Source organism: Bubalus bubalis, chromosome 12 (assembly GCF_019923935.1).
Source record: "Bubalus bubalis isolate 160015118507 breed Murrah chromosome 12, NDDB_SH_1, whole genome shotgun sequence".
Lineage (NCBI taxonomy): Eukaryota > Metazoa > Chordata > Mammalia > Artiodactyla > Bovidae > Bubalus > Bubalus bubalis.
Window position 1 is genome coordinate 40332544 of NC_059168.1, and position 17328 is coordinate 40349871.

The following is a 17328-nucleotide window of genomic DNA, read 5'->3' on the forward strand; positions in this document are numbered from 1 at the left end:
TTTAACCATAACCTGGAGAAATAATTATATAATGGGGCCGTTAATACTATACTTCTTTGGAGACAATATTTTCATTTTAATATATACTTGTTCACAAATATACTGTAACTTGGTTAATTATTCTAAATTAAATACTGTTAAGGCTTTTTCAAACTCAGTAAGTAACAGTACTATTTGTAGAACTGCTGCACTTCTCTTACTTCTCATAGTAACGTGTCCCTTTCCCCACCTAGATAATCTATTATACCTAGGTAGAAACTATGCAAACTGCTCAGTAATTTGGATATGATTCACATCAAAATATCCTTCTTAAAACTATAGTTTATTTACTGTGATCTCAAATATAGTTTTAAAACATCTAAAATCTTGAAAGGTTGAACTTTAAAACTGATTTCATGTATTGCTTGCTCATAATGATAATATATAAAACAGTAATTTCATAGTAAATAGAATATGGTAATATTGCCAGGATGATATTTATGGTTATTCCTTATCTTATTAATTTCACATATTTATAGTAAAGAAAATTTACTATAATACTTATTATTAATACTAATATAATTAATATATTATATAATACTTAATACTAAGGAGTACAATACTTAAAATATATTCAATTATTATTTTGTAAAGCTTTCTTTTTACTCTTCAATGGCATGTATGGCCCACTTCAGGTTCTTTTATCCTCCTCTATATTCCTGTTAGAAAATATTCCCAGACTTGTTCGTACTAATCTTGTCTAGTTTCACAAATGAAGACTTCATTATTTCTAACAGCTTTTTCCCAAGTAATGGAAGTTTAAAAAAAAATCTACTCCACAATTTCCATGCTAACTAAAAGCTAATTAAACACTATCTGAATGCTACATCCATGGATTAGATCATCACCTTTTATAATGAAACACCTCAGTACTTGTCCTTTCTACTTAAAATATTTACATTTAAATATGTACTAATAAATCATAGTTCATCCCTCATACAAAAAAGTCTTATCTAAAATCCAATGTCATCTTAGATTTCTTTTCCAAAGTAATACAAAATACACTCAAACATCTTTAAAAAAAAACAAAAAACTTCCCTAATCCTCCTTTACCCTACCCAATACAATTCTGCGTGCTGTAGCACTCCGTGTAGGTTTTTCTGGCTCAAGTACCCAAGTCTTCTCATCAATTTCATCCATAACATCCCAGAATGTCTTCAGTGATTCCAATGCTGCCAAAAACTGAGTATAAATGCTTATTAAGGAGCTCTGTGAAAAGACAAGTGAAAGCTGAGTAAGTTGCATGACTATCAATAGCAGGTAATCTTCCATTTACAACTCAGTTTACAAGTTTTAAGCTCTGTTTCATTTCAGCTAAAACTGGGCTCTAGTAAACAACAGTTAACTCTCCCTGCTTCGTATCTCTTCACCACTATTAGTATTAACAGAATTCTTCTTTGACTGTCACTGAACTGTACACTTACCAAGTAAACTTTTTAAAAACCATATTTATTTTTATTATGATTAATTTTGTACTATATGTATGGAAAAGTAATTACTACAAAGTATATTTAAACTACTAATGTATATAATATATATTCAGCAGTCTACACAATTTTTAATATGAAAAATTTTACCCAGTTACCAAGCACTGTGTTTACAGTGCTCTTTGATACACTATTAATAAGTAACTTTGCAGACTTAATTAGACAGAGATTATGAAAAGGCTCTCCTCATTTTTAAAGAATTCAAACAGAAATTACAAGATTTCTTTTGATGTTAAATTTTTAGCCAGTCTCTAAATTCAGTATTTCAGGCATTAATCCTTTATGGGAATTAAATACATTTCACTACATAACAAGAATTAAAGCTGTCACTGACTTTAAAAATCAATTTATAATTACCTGATTCAAAGTCAAGAGTTTCTCATAAAATAATGTATGATTAAAAAGATACAACTATTTACTAAATATTTTATATAAAAAGCAAAACTAAAACCATTAAAAAAGAATTAGGGATTTTATTTATTGTTTCAAATAAAAAAAAAAGTCACCAAAAATACTGCAAATGTACTCATCCAAAATAACTGATACAAGCCAATAATTTAAGAATATGATACACCCAGAGTAAGATGAAAAGAAATAACTCCTTTAAAAATGTATTTTATACTTATGTACTTAAGAAAAATCTATTTCATCTCACTTCAGCAGGGTTTTACATGTAGATGGATTTCATAGCTCAGATTCACAAAGGTAGTTTCAACTCTTCTAACCTTCTATACACAGAAAAAAAGACTAGGAACTAGAACGTAATGTCCAAAAATAACCTTTTAGGAATTTGAGGGTAGGATGTCTGTTCTCTTCTAGTATATCATACTTATCTACAAGTTTAGATGCCAGAATCCAGAAATCAGAAAACCACAGACTCCCAAGTATTTTTTTTTTTTTTTAAACTATGAGATGTCCTTTATTTCCTCTTTCACTGAACACACCATCATTCTTTATATACCTAACTAAGAAACCAGTTTTGACCCTTGTAGATTTCTGGTCTTATCACCTAATAAGTTCAAAAGCTAATATGAGACATAAGTCCATATTTAACATTTCTTGGTAATTATCTTAGTATTCTATACTATCAAAATAATCCATTATTCTTATTTCCATATCTAGATTTGCCATCCTTGACTTCATCTACTTTCCTGCAGGGTACCCTATTTAAAATAAAGCCTTGAACATATCAGTCCCTCTCTTAAAACCATGTAAGTCAACATTCCAACTGGATTTTTTTCCCCTCTAGTTATATTTCCCTAAAGCCCACCATTTACATTGCAATTGATTTTTGTATTCTACAAACCTGATACTATGATTTCCTGGTTTACATTACACATTAAGTGCAGTTCTTCTCAAAGTGATGTTTTTGTCCTTGTGATATGACCATGGAATAAAAGCAGCACAAATTCTAAAAACTGTTCAATAAATATTTGTTTAAATTGAACTAAACTATTTGACATTAAACTATAACCACTGATGACCTTCATCATTCTATTGATTAGGACTACCATTATTTACAAGTAGCTTGCAAATTATGTTTTATCAGTGATTAAAACCACAGTTCTTTATCATGACTTACAGTTAATATTGTTCAATATGCATACAAAGATATGTTTATATAAAATAAAATGAAATACTTTCTGTGGGTATATTTACTACTCCAAGCTTCAATAACCACATTCTCTATGATGATTCACAAACTTATTTAGCCCAGATAGAGAATCCAAAACTACTTAGCCATTTCTATATTGATGATATCTATATGGCTGTCTAACTTGCACACCATACTGAGATGGTCATCATCTTCCCAAAGAAGAATTCCCTTCCTGTTTTGTTTTTTCTTAGTGAAGGGACTACTACTTTTCCTACTGCCTAAGCCAGGAATCTAAGCATAGTTTTAAGTAGATTACTAAAACAACCTTCTAACTGAATTTTCTTCCTTTAGACATAGCCCTCCTACTGTAATGGACTTTTGTACTCTGTAAATCTAATACTGTAATCTCTTTGCTTACAATAAAAGTCATTAACCATTAGATGCAAATACAATAAACCATTTCCTAGACAGTATGTTGGGATTTTTAATAGTTTTACTGAGGTATACTTGTCATACAAAGAACTGCACATATTCCGTGTGTTCAAGTTGATGACTTTGGGCATATGCATATATCCATAATACCATCACCACAATCAAGGTAACAGATACAGCCAACACTTTTCAAAGTTTCCTTATGTCCTTTTGGGGTTTTCTTAACAAAGAACATGAGCTGTACCCTCAACAAATTGTAAAATGCATACTACTTGAATTGTAAACTATCTTGTACACATGGTCCCTGACCTAGAGAAATTCACAACCTATCAAATCAGAAAGATCTGCACCACATTAGACAAAGGATTAACACCCTTAATATAAAAGGTTACTTCCTGAAAATCAACTTTCAAAATACATACATACGTATTAAAGAATAGGGGATAAAGTTTCCCAGAGAAAAACTTCACATAATCATTTAAAAAATACTTCACCTCATAAGTTTAGACATTATTTCTAAGTGCAGAGTTTCAGGTATGATGAAGTAAAGTGCAAAGTTTCAGAGATGAGCAAAGCCTCCAATTTAAGAGGATGGTACAAAAAACAAGGTATACTGGATTGGGGGGTGGGGGTGAGTCTGCTTTCCCAAAGTAGCTTTTCTTTCAATAACTGCTGCTGCTGCTAAGTCGCTTCAGTCGTGTCCGACTCTGTGCGACCCCAGAGATGGCAGCCCACGAGGCCCCCCCCCCCCCCCCCGCCTCCCCCCGTCCCTGGGATTCTCCAGGCAAGAACACTGGAGTGGGTTGCCATTTCCTTCTCCAGTGCATGAAAGTGAAAAGTGAAAGGGAAGTTACTCAGTCATGTCCAACTCTTTGCGACCCCATGAACTGCAGCCTACCAGGCTCCTCCATCCATGGGATTTTCCAGGCAAGAGTACTGGAGTGGGGTGCCATTGCCTTCTCCGCTTTCAATAACTAGACAGCTCAATTCCATGGTATGGCTTCTTTCTTACAGCCCTCCCATTACTAGTCACTGCTTTATTACAGAACACCACTGAAGATGTGAGCATTTTGAAAGTTCTATGGGACCATGGTATAGGCCCTTAATCCATTCTAGAATAATGGCTTTGTTATGATTCAACACCAATGATTTTGATTCAAGGCTTCATTTGTCACTAAGTAGTATGGTTTTTAAAACGACCCTTTTAATGACAATTTTTATTTTCTTTGTACTTGTCCAGGCTTCCCACAATAATATATATTATTTGTATAATCACAAAAGAGCACAGATAGAAACAGAAATAAAAGGTCTGTCCACTATCCTTTCATTTCATGATGTGTATAGTGAAAAATATACTAAATTTAATGAAACTAATATTTCAACCATGCATCAGGACTATGTTAGGATCTCCAATACAAAGATAAAAGAACCCAGTTCACTATCACCATTCTAATCTTGTAGGGTAACAAAGTATCTGATCAAGACATACTCAGCCTCTTGAAGCCTTAATATTATGTCTATAAATGTGAGTGTGCCATAGAATCAAAAGCATAGATAACTATTAAGGTGACTTTCACATCTAAAGTCAAGAATTCAAATATAACTTTGAAAATTCATAAAGTAGAAGATTCTGTCCACTCAAAAGTACATATATTTTCTTTCAAAATGCCAGTTACTATAAATACTCCCATTTATTTCCAAATTATGCTTATAAACATTTTCTCATTCACATTATAAATAATTTATGATTCACTATAGAACAAACATTTCCTCTTTAATTAAAAGAACTGTTATACCAGGATGAAAATATTTGGATTACATTTTCTATCCTCACATATTTAAGGACAGAAGTCAAAAATGCATTAACAACTGCTATTATTTTCTAAAATATAGGGACAAGATTTCAGTCTTCTAAAACTTTTGAGTTTTGAAATAATTGATATCTATAGGACATTTCATCCCAAAACAATGAATTTCACCTTCTTCTCAAGTGCACATGGAACCTTCTCCAGGATAGATCACATCCTGGGCCATAAAGCTAGCCTTGGTAAATTCAAAAAAATAGAAATCATTCCAAGCATCTTTTCTGACCACAATGCAGTAAGATTAGATCTCAATTACAGGAGAAAAACTATTAAAAAATCCAACATATGGAGGCTGAACAACACGCTGCTGAATAACCAACAAATCACAGAAGAAATCAAAAAAGAAATCAAAATTTGCATAGAAACGAATGAAAATGAAAACACAACAACCCAAAACCTGTGGGACACGGTAAAAGCAGTCCTAAGGGGAAAGTTCATAGCAATACAGGCACACCTCAAGAAACAAGAAAAAAGTCAAATAAACAACCTAACTCTACACCTAAAGCAACTAGAAAAGGAAGAAGTGAAGAACCCCAGGGTTAGTAGAAGGAAAGAAATCTTAAAAATTAGAGCAGAAATAAATGCAAAAGAAACAAAAGAGACCATAGCAAAAATCAACAAAACCAAAAGCTGGTTCTTTGAAAGGATAAATAAAATTGACAAACCATTAGCCAGACTCATCAAGAAACAAAGGGAGAAAAATCAAATCAATAAAATTAGAAATGAAAATGGAGAGATCACAACAGACAACACAGAAATACAAAGGATCATAAGAGACTACTATCAACAATTATATGCCAATAAAATGGACAACGTGGAAGAAATGGACAAATTCTTAGAAAAGTACAACTTTCCAAAACTCGATCAGGAAGAAATAGAAAATCTTAACAGACCCATCACAAGCACGGAAATTGAAACTGTAATCAAAAATCTTCCAGCAAACAAAAGCCCAGGTCCAGACGGCTTCACAGCTGAATTCTACCAAAAATTTAGAGAAGAGCTAACACCTATCCTGCTCAAACTCTTCCAGAAAATTGCAGAGGATGGTAAACTTCCAAACTCATTCTATGAGGCCACCATCACCCTAATACCAAAACCTGACAAAGATCCCACAAAAAAAGAAAACTACAGGCCAATATCACTGATGAACATAGATGCAAAAATCCTTAACAAAATTCTAGCAATCAGAATCCAACAACACATTAAAAAGATCATACACCATGACCAAGTGGGCTTTATCCCAGGGATGCAAGGATTCTTCAATATCCGCAAATCAATCAATGTAATACACCACATTAACAAATTGAAAAATAAAAACCATATGATTATCTCAATAGATGCAGAGAAAGCCTTTGACAAAATTCAACATCCATTTATGATCAAAACTCGCCAGAAAGCAGGAATAGAAGGAACCTACCTCAACATAATCAAAGCTATATATGACAAACCCACAGCAAACATTATCCTCAATGGTGAAAAATTGAAAGCATTTCCTCTAAAGTCAGGAACAAGACAAGGGTGCCCACTTTCACCATTACTATTCAACATAGTTTTGGAAGTTTTGGCCACAGCAATCAGAGCAGAAAAAGAAATAAAAGGAATCCAAATTGGAAAAGAAGAAGTAAAGCTCTCACTGTTTGCAGATGACATGATCCTCTACATAGAAAACCCTAAAGACTCCACCAGAAAATTACTAGAACTAATCAATGACTATAGTAAAGTTGCAGGATATAAAATCAACACACAGAAATCCCTTGCATTCCTATACACTAATAATGAGAAAACAGAAAGAGAAATTAAGGAAACAATTCCATTCACCATTGCAACGGAAAGAATAAAATACTTAGGAATATATCTACCTAAAGAATCTAAAGACCTATATATAGAAAACTATAAAACACTGGTGAAAGAAATCAAAGAGGACACTAACAGATGGAGAAATATACCATGTTCATGGATTGGAAGAATCAATGTAGTGAAAATGAGTATACTACCCAAAGCAATCTATAGATTCAATGCAATCCCTATCAAGCTACCAACAGCATTCTTCACAGAGCTAGAACAAATAATTTCACAATTTGTATGGAAAAACAAAAAACCTCGAATAGCCAAAGCGATCTTGAGAAAGAAGAATGGAACTGGAGGAATCAACCTACCTGACTTCAGGCTCTACTACAAAGCCACAGTTATCAAGACAGTATGGTACTGGCACAAAGACAGAAATATAGATCAATGGAACAAAATAGAAAGCCCAGAGATAAATCCACGCACATATGGACACCTTATCTTCGACAAAGGAGGCAAGAATATACAATGGATTAAAGACAATCTCTTTAACAAGTGGTGCTGGGAACTCTGGTCAACCACTTGTAAAAGAATGAAACTAGAACACTTTCTAACACCATACACAAAAATAAACTCAAAATGGATTAAAGATCTCAACGTAAGACCAGAAACTATAAAACTAGAGGAGAACATAGGCAAAACACTCTCTGACATACATCACAGCAGGATCCTCTATGACCCACCTCCCAGAATATTGGAAATAAAAGCAAAAATAAACAAATGGGACCTAATTAACCTTAAAAGCTTCTGCACATCAAAGGAAACTATTAGCAAGGTGAAAAGACAGCCTTCAGAATGGGAGAAGATAATAGCAAATGAAGCAACTGACAAACAACTAATCTCGAGAATATACAAGCAACTCCTACAGCTCAACTCCAGAAAAATAAATGACCCAATCAAAAAATGGGCCAAAGAACTAAATAGACATTTCTCCAAAGAAGACATAAAGATGGCTAACAAACACATGAAAAGATGCTCAACATCACTCATTATCAGAGAAATGCAAATCAAAACCACTATGAGGTACCATTTCACGCCAGTCAGAATGGCTGCAATCCAAAAGTCTACAAGTAATAAATGCTGGAGAGGGTGTGGAGAAAAGGGAACCCTCTTACACTGTTGGTGGGAATGCAAACTAGTGCAGCCACTATGGAGAACAGTGTGGAGATTCCTTAAAAAACTGGAAATAGACATGCCTTATGATCCAGCAATCCCACTGCTGGGCATACACACTGAGAAAACCAGAAGGGAAAGAGACACGAGTACCCCAATCTTCATCGCAGCACTGTTTATAATAGCCAGGACATGGAAGCAACCTAGATGTCCATCAGCAGATGAATGGATAAGAAAGCTGTGGTACATATACACAATGGAGTATTATTCAGCCATTAAAAAGAATACATTTGAATCAGTTCTAATGAGGTGGATGAAACTGGAGCCTATTATACAGAGTGAAGTAAGCCAGAAAGAAAAACACCAATACAGTATACTAACGCATATATATGGAATTTAGAAAGATGGTAACAATAACCCTGCATATGAGACAGCAAAAGAGACACTGATGTATAGAACAGTCTTATGGACTCTGTGGGAGAGGGAGAGGGTGGGAAGATTTGGGAGAATGGCATTGAAACATGTAAATATCATGTATGAAATGAGTTGCCAGTCCAGGTTCGATGCACGATACTGGATGCTTGGGGCTGGTGCACTGGGACGACCCAGAGGGATGGAATGGGGAGGGAGGAGGGAGGAGGGTTCAGGATGGGGAACACATGTATACCTGTGGCGGATTCATTTTGATATTTGGCAAATCTAATACAGTTATGTAAAGTTTAAAAATAAAATAAAATTAAAAAAAAAAAAAAGAAAAAGTTCTGTAGGGGTAAGGTCATCATTTGAGAGATTAGTATACTCCTTGAATTAAAATAAATTGAGTTTTTAAAAGAATTGTCAAGTTATATTGCTTAGAAGGTCACATAGAGCTGCAAAGGTTTTGTTCAATCTTGAAGAACAAATGAAACACACAAAAGGCAAACACCAGGATTTTTTCAGGAAGGTAAATTTGTGGGCCATAAGTTTAACTGGTGTATTTGGACCACTGTCCTATATCATTTTTATTTGTAGCTATAACATTAAGTGATATATGCAATGGTAATTTTAACTTGGAAATCTCCCCCAAAAAGCAAAGCTTGAGGCAAGAGCTGGCAGTACAGATAGGTTATTCAAAGTAATCTTAGGGACTGAGGGAGTAGGGACTGGAAAGAGTACAAGAGAAGAGAGAAAGCTAAAGTGAGGTACTTTCAAGATAGTCACAGTGGTCAACGGTGGCTCTGTGAGAAGTTCTGGAGAAAGTTCCTCAGAATTGCCACCCAAGAAACAATTCAGGAGCACTTATTCACTGGCTTCCACTCCTGACTGGTCGTGTTGCTCTAAGTGGGGTTACAAATTCTCTCACATTCCAGATCTGCATACGTACGTACGCCTGGTGGCTCACACAGGCATCACTGGTCCAGCATTAGAAGAGCTCTGGGGTAAGAGTGTTGGTAGGGCTGAGGTGAGGTGCTTTGTCAAGATACACAATCATGAAATGAACTGAACCAATGAGGCTGAGTAAAAAGTGGATGCAAAGGAAGTGAGGTAGGGAGCAAGGATTATCTAAGTCTTAGCCATGTCCCAAAAGGGAAGTGACATATTGACATATGGTCAATTCTCCAAGAGTTAAATCTGCCTACTTTGAATAAACTTTCCTCTTAAAATTGATTTATATATATAAAGCTTTAATAGTAATAAAAGGGATTATTTGATTTAGCATGTATATATGTCTGTGTGTGTATATAAATTCTGCCTATTTGGGGCTGTTGTCTTATTACTGAGCTTTCAGAGCTCTTTGTATATTCTAAGCACATGTGCATTATCTATATGTCTTGCAAATATTTTCTCCTAGTCTATAGCTTGTCTTTTTGCTCTCTTAACAGTATTTTTCAAGAAGGGAAAAAAAAGAAAAAAAAAAACTGTACATCTCCTATGTGATCTAGCCATGCTAACTCTAGGTATTTTCTGAAAGGAAATGAAAGCATATATTCATATAATGATATTCATATAATGTTCATAGTACCTTATTCATAACAGCCACATCTTGGAAACAACCCACAGGTCCATCATAGGTAAACAAACAATATGTGATTACATTCATACAAAGGAGTACTACTCAGCATAAAAAGAATGAATTATTAGTACATGCTATGACACTGATAAATCTCTAATTATGCTGAGGAAAGAAACCTAACACAGAAAAGTACATAGAATTACATAAAACTCTAGAGAGGAGAGCAGTAGTTGCCTGGGGATCAGGAGGAGGGACAAGAGGGACAAAAGGGGAAGGGGAAACTTGGTTGCTGTGGAAATGTTTATTATCTTGATTGTGGGGTTGACTTCACCCATGTAAACATTTCTCAATGATCACCAGATCATACACTTTAAATACATTCAGCTTATTGTATATCAATTATACCTCAAAAAAAACTATTTAAATGGAGAAGGAAATGGCAATCCACGCCAGTATTCTTGCCTGGAAAATCTCATGGATGGAGGAGCCTGATGGACCCAGTCCATAGGGTCTCAAAGAGTTGGACATGACTATATGACTCAGCATGCACACACCAGGCTGTTTTAAAAAACACTCATCTGATTTCTGGATAGTAATGGCTCTATGTAGCAGTACCTTCTTTGCAACAGATTTGTAGTATATTTCTCAACATTTAGGAGCTAAACAGTTTACAAAATAGCCAAACTTCTAACACCAAGGACAAAGGCAGAAGAGTAACTGTTCATTAACCCACCATTTAGAGAATAAAGTTTTATCACTTGTATATGTATATATTGAACAAGGAAGGAGAAAGGATATATATGGGAACTAAGATGTTAGCTATTCCCCCATAACTGTTATTAAATTATGTTAAACTAGGAAAGCACTTAAGCAGAAAAGTGTGAACACTGCCAATCTCAAAATGTAACGCTTATTATCTTTAAAAGCATTTTGTTACTTTTATAATACCTGAAGTGATATAATAATGTCAGTCACTTAACCAGATCTTAGAGTATAATATCTTCATCTTAAGTACTATTATTTCCAGTATTTTAATAATTTTCTCACAGTCCCGGAATGTGATCTTTTTGTGCTCTGATGACACTTAAATTAATAGCATAATTTTCTGGTACTTGCAACAGTTGCTTTCCATTCTGATTTTTTTATACTTTCCTATAATACATGCAGATAAATCCTCTAATAATCATTTTTGTCTTTATCTCTGAGGGATTCAAAAAGCTTCAACAGAATAAGGAAATATCAAGAGATTAAACTTTTAGAGAAATTTAATTTTAATATTAATTGCAATATTCCCAATAAGATATCTTTAAAGAGATGATAAATCTCTTAAATATCAGTTCATTTGCTCTTATTTGCAAGCTTCATTGATGTTCTCAACTCTTTCTGTAGGTATAACTAAATCTATTTAATCAAATACTGTTCTCTGGCATATAATCCATAAGGCATACATCAACTCTTCTTATAGTTTACTTTTACTATAACTGACCGCTTGCTACTATTCTTAAGACATGTGGAGAGTATATATGCCCCAAATCAAATGAAACATACTCACTCCATGTGTAGCCATTACAGAATGTAGCTACTCTGCTTATAAAAAAGATAAGGGAGACAGGCAAAGAGAAGCAAATAAATTCTGTCAGGTGTATGTTGAAAATGTATAGGCACTTCCAATGTAGTCCAAAGCTATCCTATATTGTAGACCATCAAAAAAGAAAAAAAAAAAGTAAAGCTAATTAGATGAGGATTCTGGGTAGACTACAAAGTAGAAAGCAAAGTAGGAATCCGTCTCCGCACCTAGACAACAAATGCACTGTCAGAAACTATTCTGGAACTCTCAAGTTCACTGAAGGCTTGCAACTCTGGTCAATTTCAGCTCAGCTTCACAGGGGCTACCCGTCACCCTGCTCCCTGACAGGCAGCTCTGCACACACTACGTGAGCACCCTGCACACAGTCTACATGAGTCAGGGTAAGAACAGGATGTGTCCTCCAAATATCACGTGTCTGTGCTCTGATGACTGGTTGCCGCTTCTCATCTCAGAGGAAAAGACAAAGAAGCAGCTGGATATTGCTGTTGCACTTCCTTCAACTGTTCTTCCTTCACTCCCTTCAATCTCCTGCAAAAGTGACTTGCAGAGTACTGTGAGTCACTGCCCCATCCCCCCTCGTCATTTTTCTTTTTCCTCTTCTGAGTGTCAGGTATTAAAGACTAACATTCAAAGCAACTCAACTGGGATCAGTGAAATAGGTGAGGAAAATTAAGACCTATAAACTTCCAGTTACAAAATAAATGAGTCATGGGGGTGAAATGTACAATGTGGGGAATATAGTCAATATTATTGTAGTATCTTTGTATGTGGACGGATGGCAAACTAGATTTACAATGGTGATGTTTTTGAAATGTACAGAAATACTGAATCACTGTATATTGTGCACTAGAAATTAACAAAATGTTGTAGGTCAATTATACTTCAAACAACAAACTCAGAAAAAGAGATCATATTTGTGGTTACTAGAGGAGGGGGTGGGGTGGAGGGTAGAAGAATCAGATGAAGGTGGTCAAAAGGTACAAACTTCCAATTTTAGTTATAGTAAATACTAGAGATATAATATACATGATTGATATAATTAACACTTGTATATGAAACTTGTTAAAAGTAAATCCTAAAAGTTCTCATCACAAGAAAAAATAATTTTTGCCTTTTTTTTAGCTATATGAGATGGACAGTCACTAAACTTATTCTGCTATTCATTTCATTATGCATATATGTCAAGTCAATATGCTGTACAGCTCACACTTACCCAGTGCAATATGTCAACTGTATTGCAACACAACTGAAAGAAAAAAAAGGCAACTCCCATTACAGGAAAATTTAGGAAGTCACTCTGCATGCCCAGGGAAAGGTACAGGCTCAAAAAAGACCCTAAGTTTATACCTCAGGCTGATCCTGGACAAGAAGATGGCCTACAACAATCAAGAACACACACACGCATGCACACACACACACACACACACACAAATTGACAAAAAACAGGAGAGAATTTGATCTTTCCTCCCTGGGGAGAGGGGACAATCCAATTTCTATAGTTACCACATTATATGATTAAAATTTCCAGTTTTCAACAACAACAAAATCACAGGGCATCAAAAACAAAGTGTAGCCCTGACTCAAAGGAAAAACATAAATTAACAGAAAAAACAAACAGCTCCTAAAAATAGACCTGAGACAAAAAAGTTGAAACAACTGATACATATGCTTTAAAGTAACATGTAGAGAAAGTCAAGATAACAATGTATAAAAAATACAGAAAAAGAAAACCTTGAAAAAACATAAAATAACTATAAAATGAAAAATTCACTAAGAGAATCCAAAGATGAGTTTGAACAGGCAAAAGAAAATCTGTGAACATAAAGACAGGACAACAGAAGTTACTATGTCTGAGAAGTAGGAAGAAAAAAGATGGAAGAAGAGTGCACAGAGTTTAAGGAGACTGTACAACACCATCAAGTTAACCAATATGTGGATTGTGGGATCCCAGAAGAAAAAGAGAAAATGGCAGAAAGAATATTTGAAGAAATAATGACTAAAAAATCCCCAAATTTTGTGAAATACATAAATATGCATATCAAAGAAGCTCAATGAACTCCAAGAGATCCACAAAAGACACATTAAAATCAAGCTTTCAAAAGACAGAGAGCCTTCAAAGAGACTGAGATGTGACTCATCACATACAAGGGATTCTCAAAAACTATCAGCAGATTTCTCATCAGAAATTTGATGACCAGAAAACAGTGGGTGATATACTCAAAGTGCTAAATTTTTTTTTTAATTCACAAAAAATCCTAAAGCTGGCAAAATTATCCATCAATGTAGTGAGAAATGAAGCCATTCCCAGATACACTAAAGGAGTCTGCTACCATTAGACCTGTCCTTTAAGGAATGTTAAAAAAAAAAAGTCTTGTAAGTTGAAATGAAAGGACACTAGACAGTAACATGAAGCCCTATGAGGATTTAAAGATCTCAGTCAAGGTAAGTACATGAGGCAAATAATAAAAGTAGTATTATTATAAAAATGATTGTTAACCCCACTCCTTCTTTGGTACATGATTTAAGAGTTTAACGTATGTTTTAAAACTAAGAATTATTCTACTCAAAGCTAATGTAACAGGAACTTTGGTTTGTAACTTTACACTTCATTTCCTACATAATTTAAAAGACAAATGCATTTAAAAGAATTATTAGTTTATGGTTTTGAACACACGCTATGTAAATATGTAATTTTTGACAATTGATAAGGGTCGGTATAGAGCTGTAAAGGACCAAAGTTTGTGTATTATTGAAGTTAAGTTGGTATAAATCAGAGGATTATAACTTCAGGATGTTAAATGTAATCCTAACAGTAACCATAGAGGAAATATAGAATATCCAGGACAATATATGACAAAAGGAATTTAAATGTTTAGCCTCCAAAAAAATCAATTGAACTCTAAAGCAAAATGACAGATTAAGTGCCTCCTTATCAGTATTAAACTATAAATGTAAATGGATTGAACTCTCGAATCAAAAGACATACTGGCAGGGTGGGTATACAACTACATGCTATTGATAACATTCTCACTTTAGATCCACAGACACAAATAAGCTGAAACTGAAAAAATGAAAAAAGATATTCCATGTAAACAATCACCAAAAGAAACAGGAGTGGCTACACTAATATGAGACAAAATAGACTTTAAATCAAAATAGATTATAAGAAACAAAGAAGAACATTATGTATTAATAAAAGGTTCTATTCAGCACAAATTTATAAGAATTACAAACTTTCATGCAGCTCCTAACAGCCATCAAAACATGAAACAAAAATTAATAGAACTGAAGAGAAATAGTTGTACAATAATATTTGGGAGACATCCATACCCTACTCTCAATAACAGAACAACCAGAAAGATAAATAAGGAAACAGAGTACTTGAGCAACACAACAAACCAACAAGATCTAACAGACATATATTGAATATTCCACACAGTAACAAAAGTACATATTTCCCAAATGCACATGGAATATTTTCCAGAACATATCATGTTCCAAGCTATAAAATAGATATGAACACATCTGAAAAAACAGACACCATATAAAGTATCTTTTCCAACCACAACTGAATGTAGTTATAAACCAGTAATAGAAAACTGGAAAACCCACAAATTTATGGAAATTGAACAACATACTCTTAATCAATGGATCAAATAAGAAATCATAGTGTAATCAGAAAATTGACTGCTGTTGTTTACACCTCTGGACTGTAGCCCACCAGGCTTCTCTGTCTGTGGAATTTTCCAGGCAAGAATACTGGAGTAGGTTGCTATTTCCTTCTGGAGGAGATTTTCCTGACCCAGGGATCGAACCCACGTCTCCTGAATTGGCTGGCACATTCTTTACCACTGAGCCAAGGGAAGCCCGATTAGAAAAAACTTAAGAGACAAAAAATGAAAACACAGCATTTAAAACTTACAGAATGTAGCAAAAGTTGTAGTAAAGAGGATATTTATAGTTATAAATACATACAAGAAAAAGTTCACCATCAACAACCTAACTTTACAACTAAAGAACCAAACTAAACTCAAAGCTAGCAGAAAGAAAGGATTAGAGAAGAGATACGTAAAATAGAGCATGAAAAGACAACAGAAAAATCAATGAAACCAAAGGTTGATTCTTTTAAAAGTTCAAAAAGTGGACAAATTTTTAGATAAATGACTAAGAAAAAAAGAGGATTCAAATTATTAGAATCAAGTATCAGTAGGGATATTACTACCATTCTACAAAAACAGGAATTATAAGACAGATTTCATGAAATTTTATGAAAAAATTTCATGAAAAATTATACACCAACAAATTGCATAGCCTTGATGAATAAATTCCTAGAAACACAAAACTTTCCAAGATTAAACCACAAATAAATAGAGAATCTGAATAGAATAATGAGGAGTAAGGAGACTGAATCAGTATGCAAAAGATCTCAACAGAGAAGTCCTGGACTTGATAGTGTCATCGATGAATTATACCAAACATTTTAAAGAACTTAACAAAATATCATCAACCTCAGATATGCAGATGATACCACTCTAATGGCAGAAAGCAAAGAGGAACTAAAGAGCCTCTTGATGAGGGTGAAAAGACGAGAGTGAAAAAGCTGGCTTAAAACTCAACATTCAAAAAACTAAGATCATGGCATCCAGTCTTATCACTTCATGGTAGATAGAAGGGGGAAAAGTGGACACAATGACAGATTTCATTTTCTTAGGCTCCAAAATCACTGTGGACAGTGATTGCAGAAGATGTTTGCTCTTTGGAAGGAAACGTATGACAAAGTTAGCATATTAAAAAGCAAAGACATCACTCTTCTGACAAAGGTCCATATAGTCAAAGCTATGGTTTTTCTAGTAGTCATGTACATATGTGAGACTTGGACCATAAGGCTGAGCACCAGAGACTGATGCTTTCAAAATATGGTGCTAGAGAGACTCCTGCGACTCCACTGGACAGTAAGGAGATCTAACCAGTCAATCCCAAAGGAAATCAACCCTGAATATTCACTGGAAGGACTGATGCTGAAGCTGAAGCTCCAATACTTTCGACCACCTGATGCAAAGAACTGACTCACTGGAAAAGACCCTGGTTCTGGGAAAGATTGAGAGTGGGGGGAAGAAGATGGTGACACAAGATGAGATGGTTAGGTGGCATCACCGACTCAATGGACATAATTTGAGCAAACTCTGGAAGATAGTGAAAGACAGGGAAGCCTTGAGTGCTGCAGTCCTGGGGTCACAAAGAGTTGGACATGACTTATTGACTGAACAACAACCACAACCACCAATACTTCTCAGACTTCTCCAAAAAAACTGATAAGGGTAAAATACTTCCTAACTAATTTTTAGGTAAGTATAAAGAGGCTGTCTTTC

The 17328-nt window shown here is 34.5% G+C and overlaps 1 protein-coding gene across 4 annotated transcripts in view; it reads right to left on the reverse strand.

Moving 5' to 3' along the window:
* Positions 1-17328, reverse strand: part of FANCL (FA complementation group L) — a 91450-nt gene that overhangs the window by 5457 nt on the left and 68665 nt on the right. For all 4 annotated transcript variants that reach the window (XM_044925927.1, XM_006070296.3, XM_006070299.3 and 1 more), the window contains one exon: positions 1098-1248. In XM_044925927.1, coding sequence (XP_044781862.1) covers positions 1098-1248 — 151 coding nt within the window. The remainder of the gene's footprint in view (positions 1-1097; positions 1249-17328) is intronic.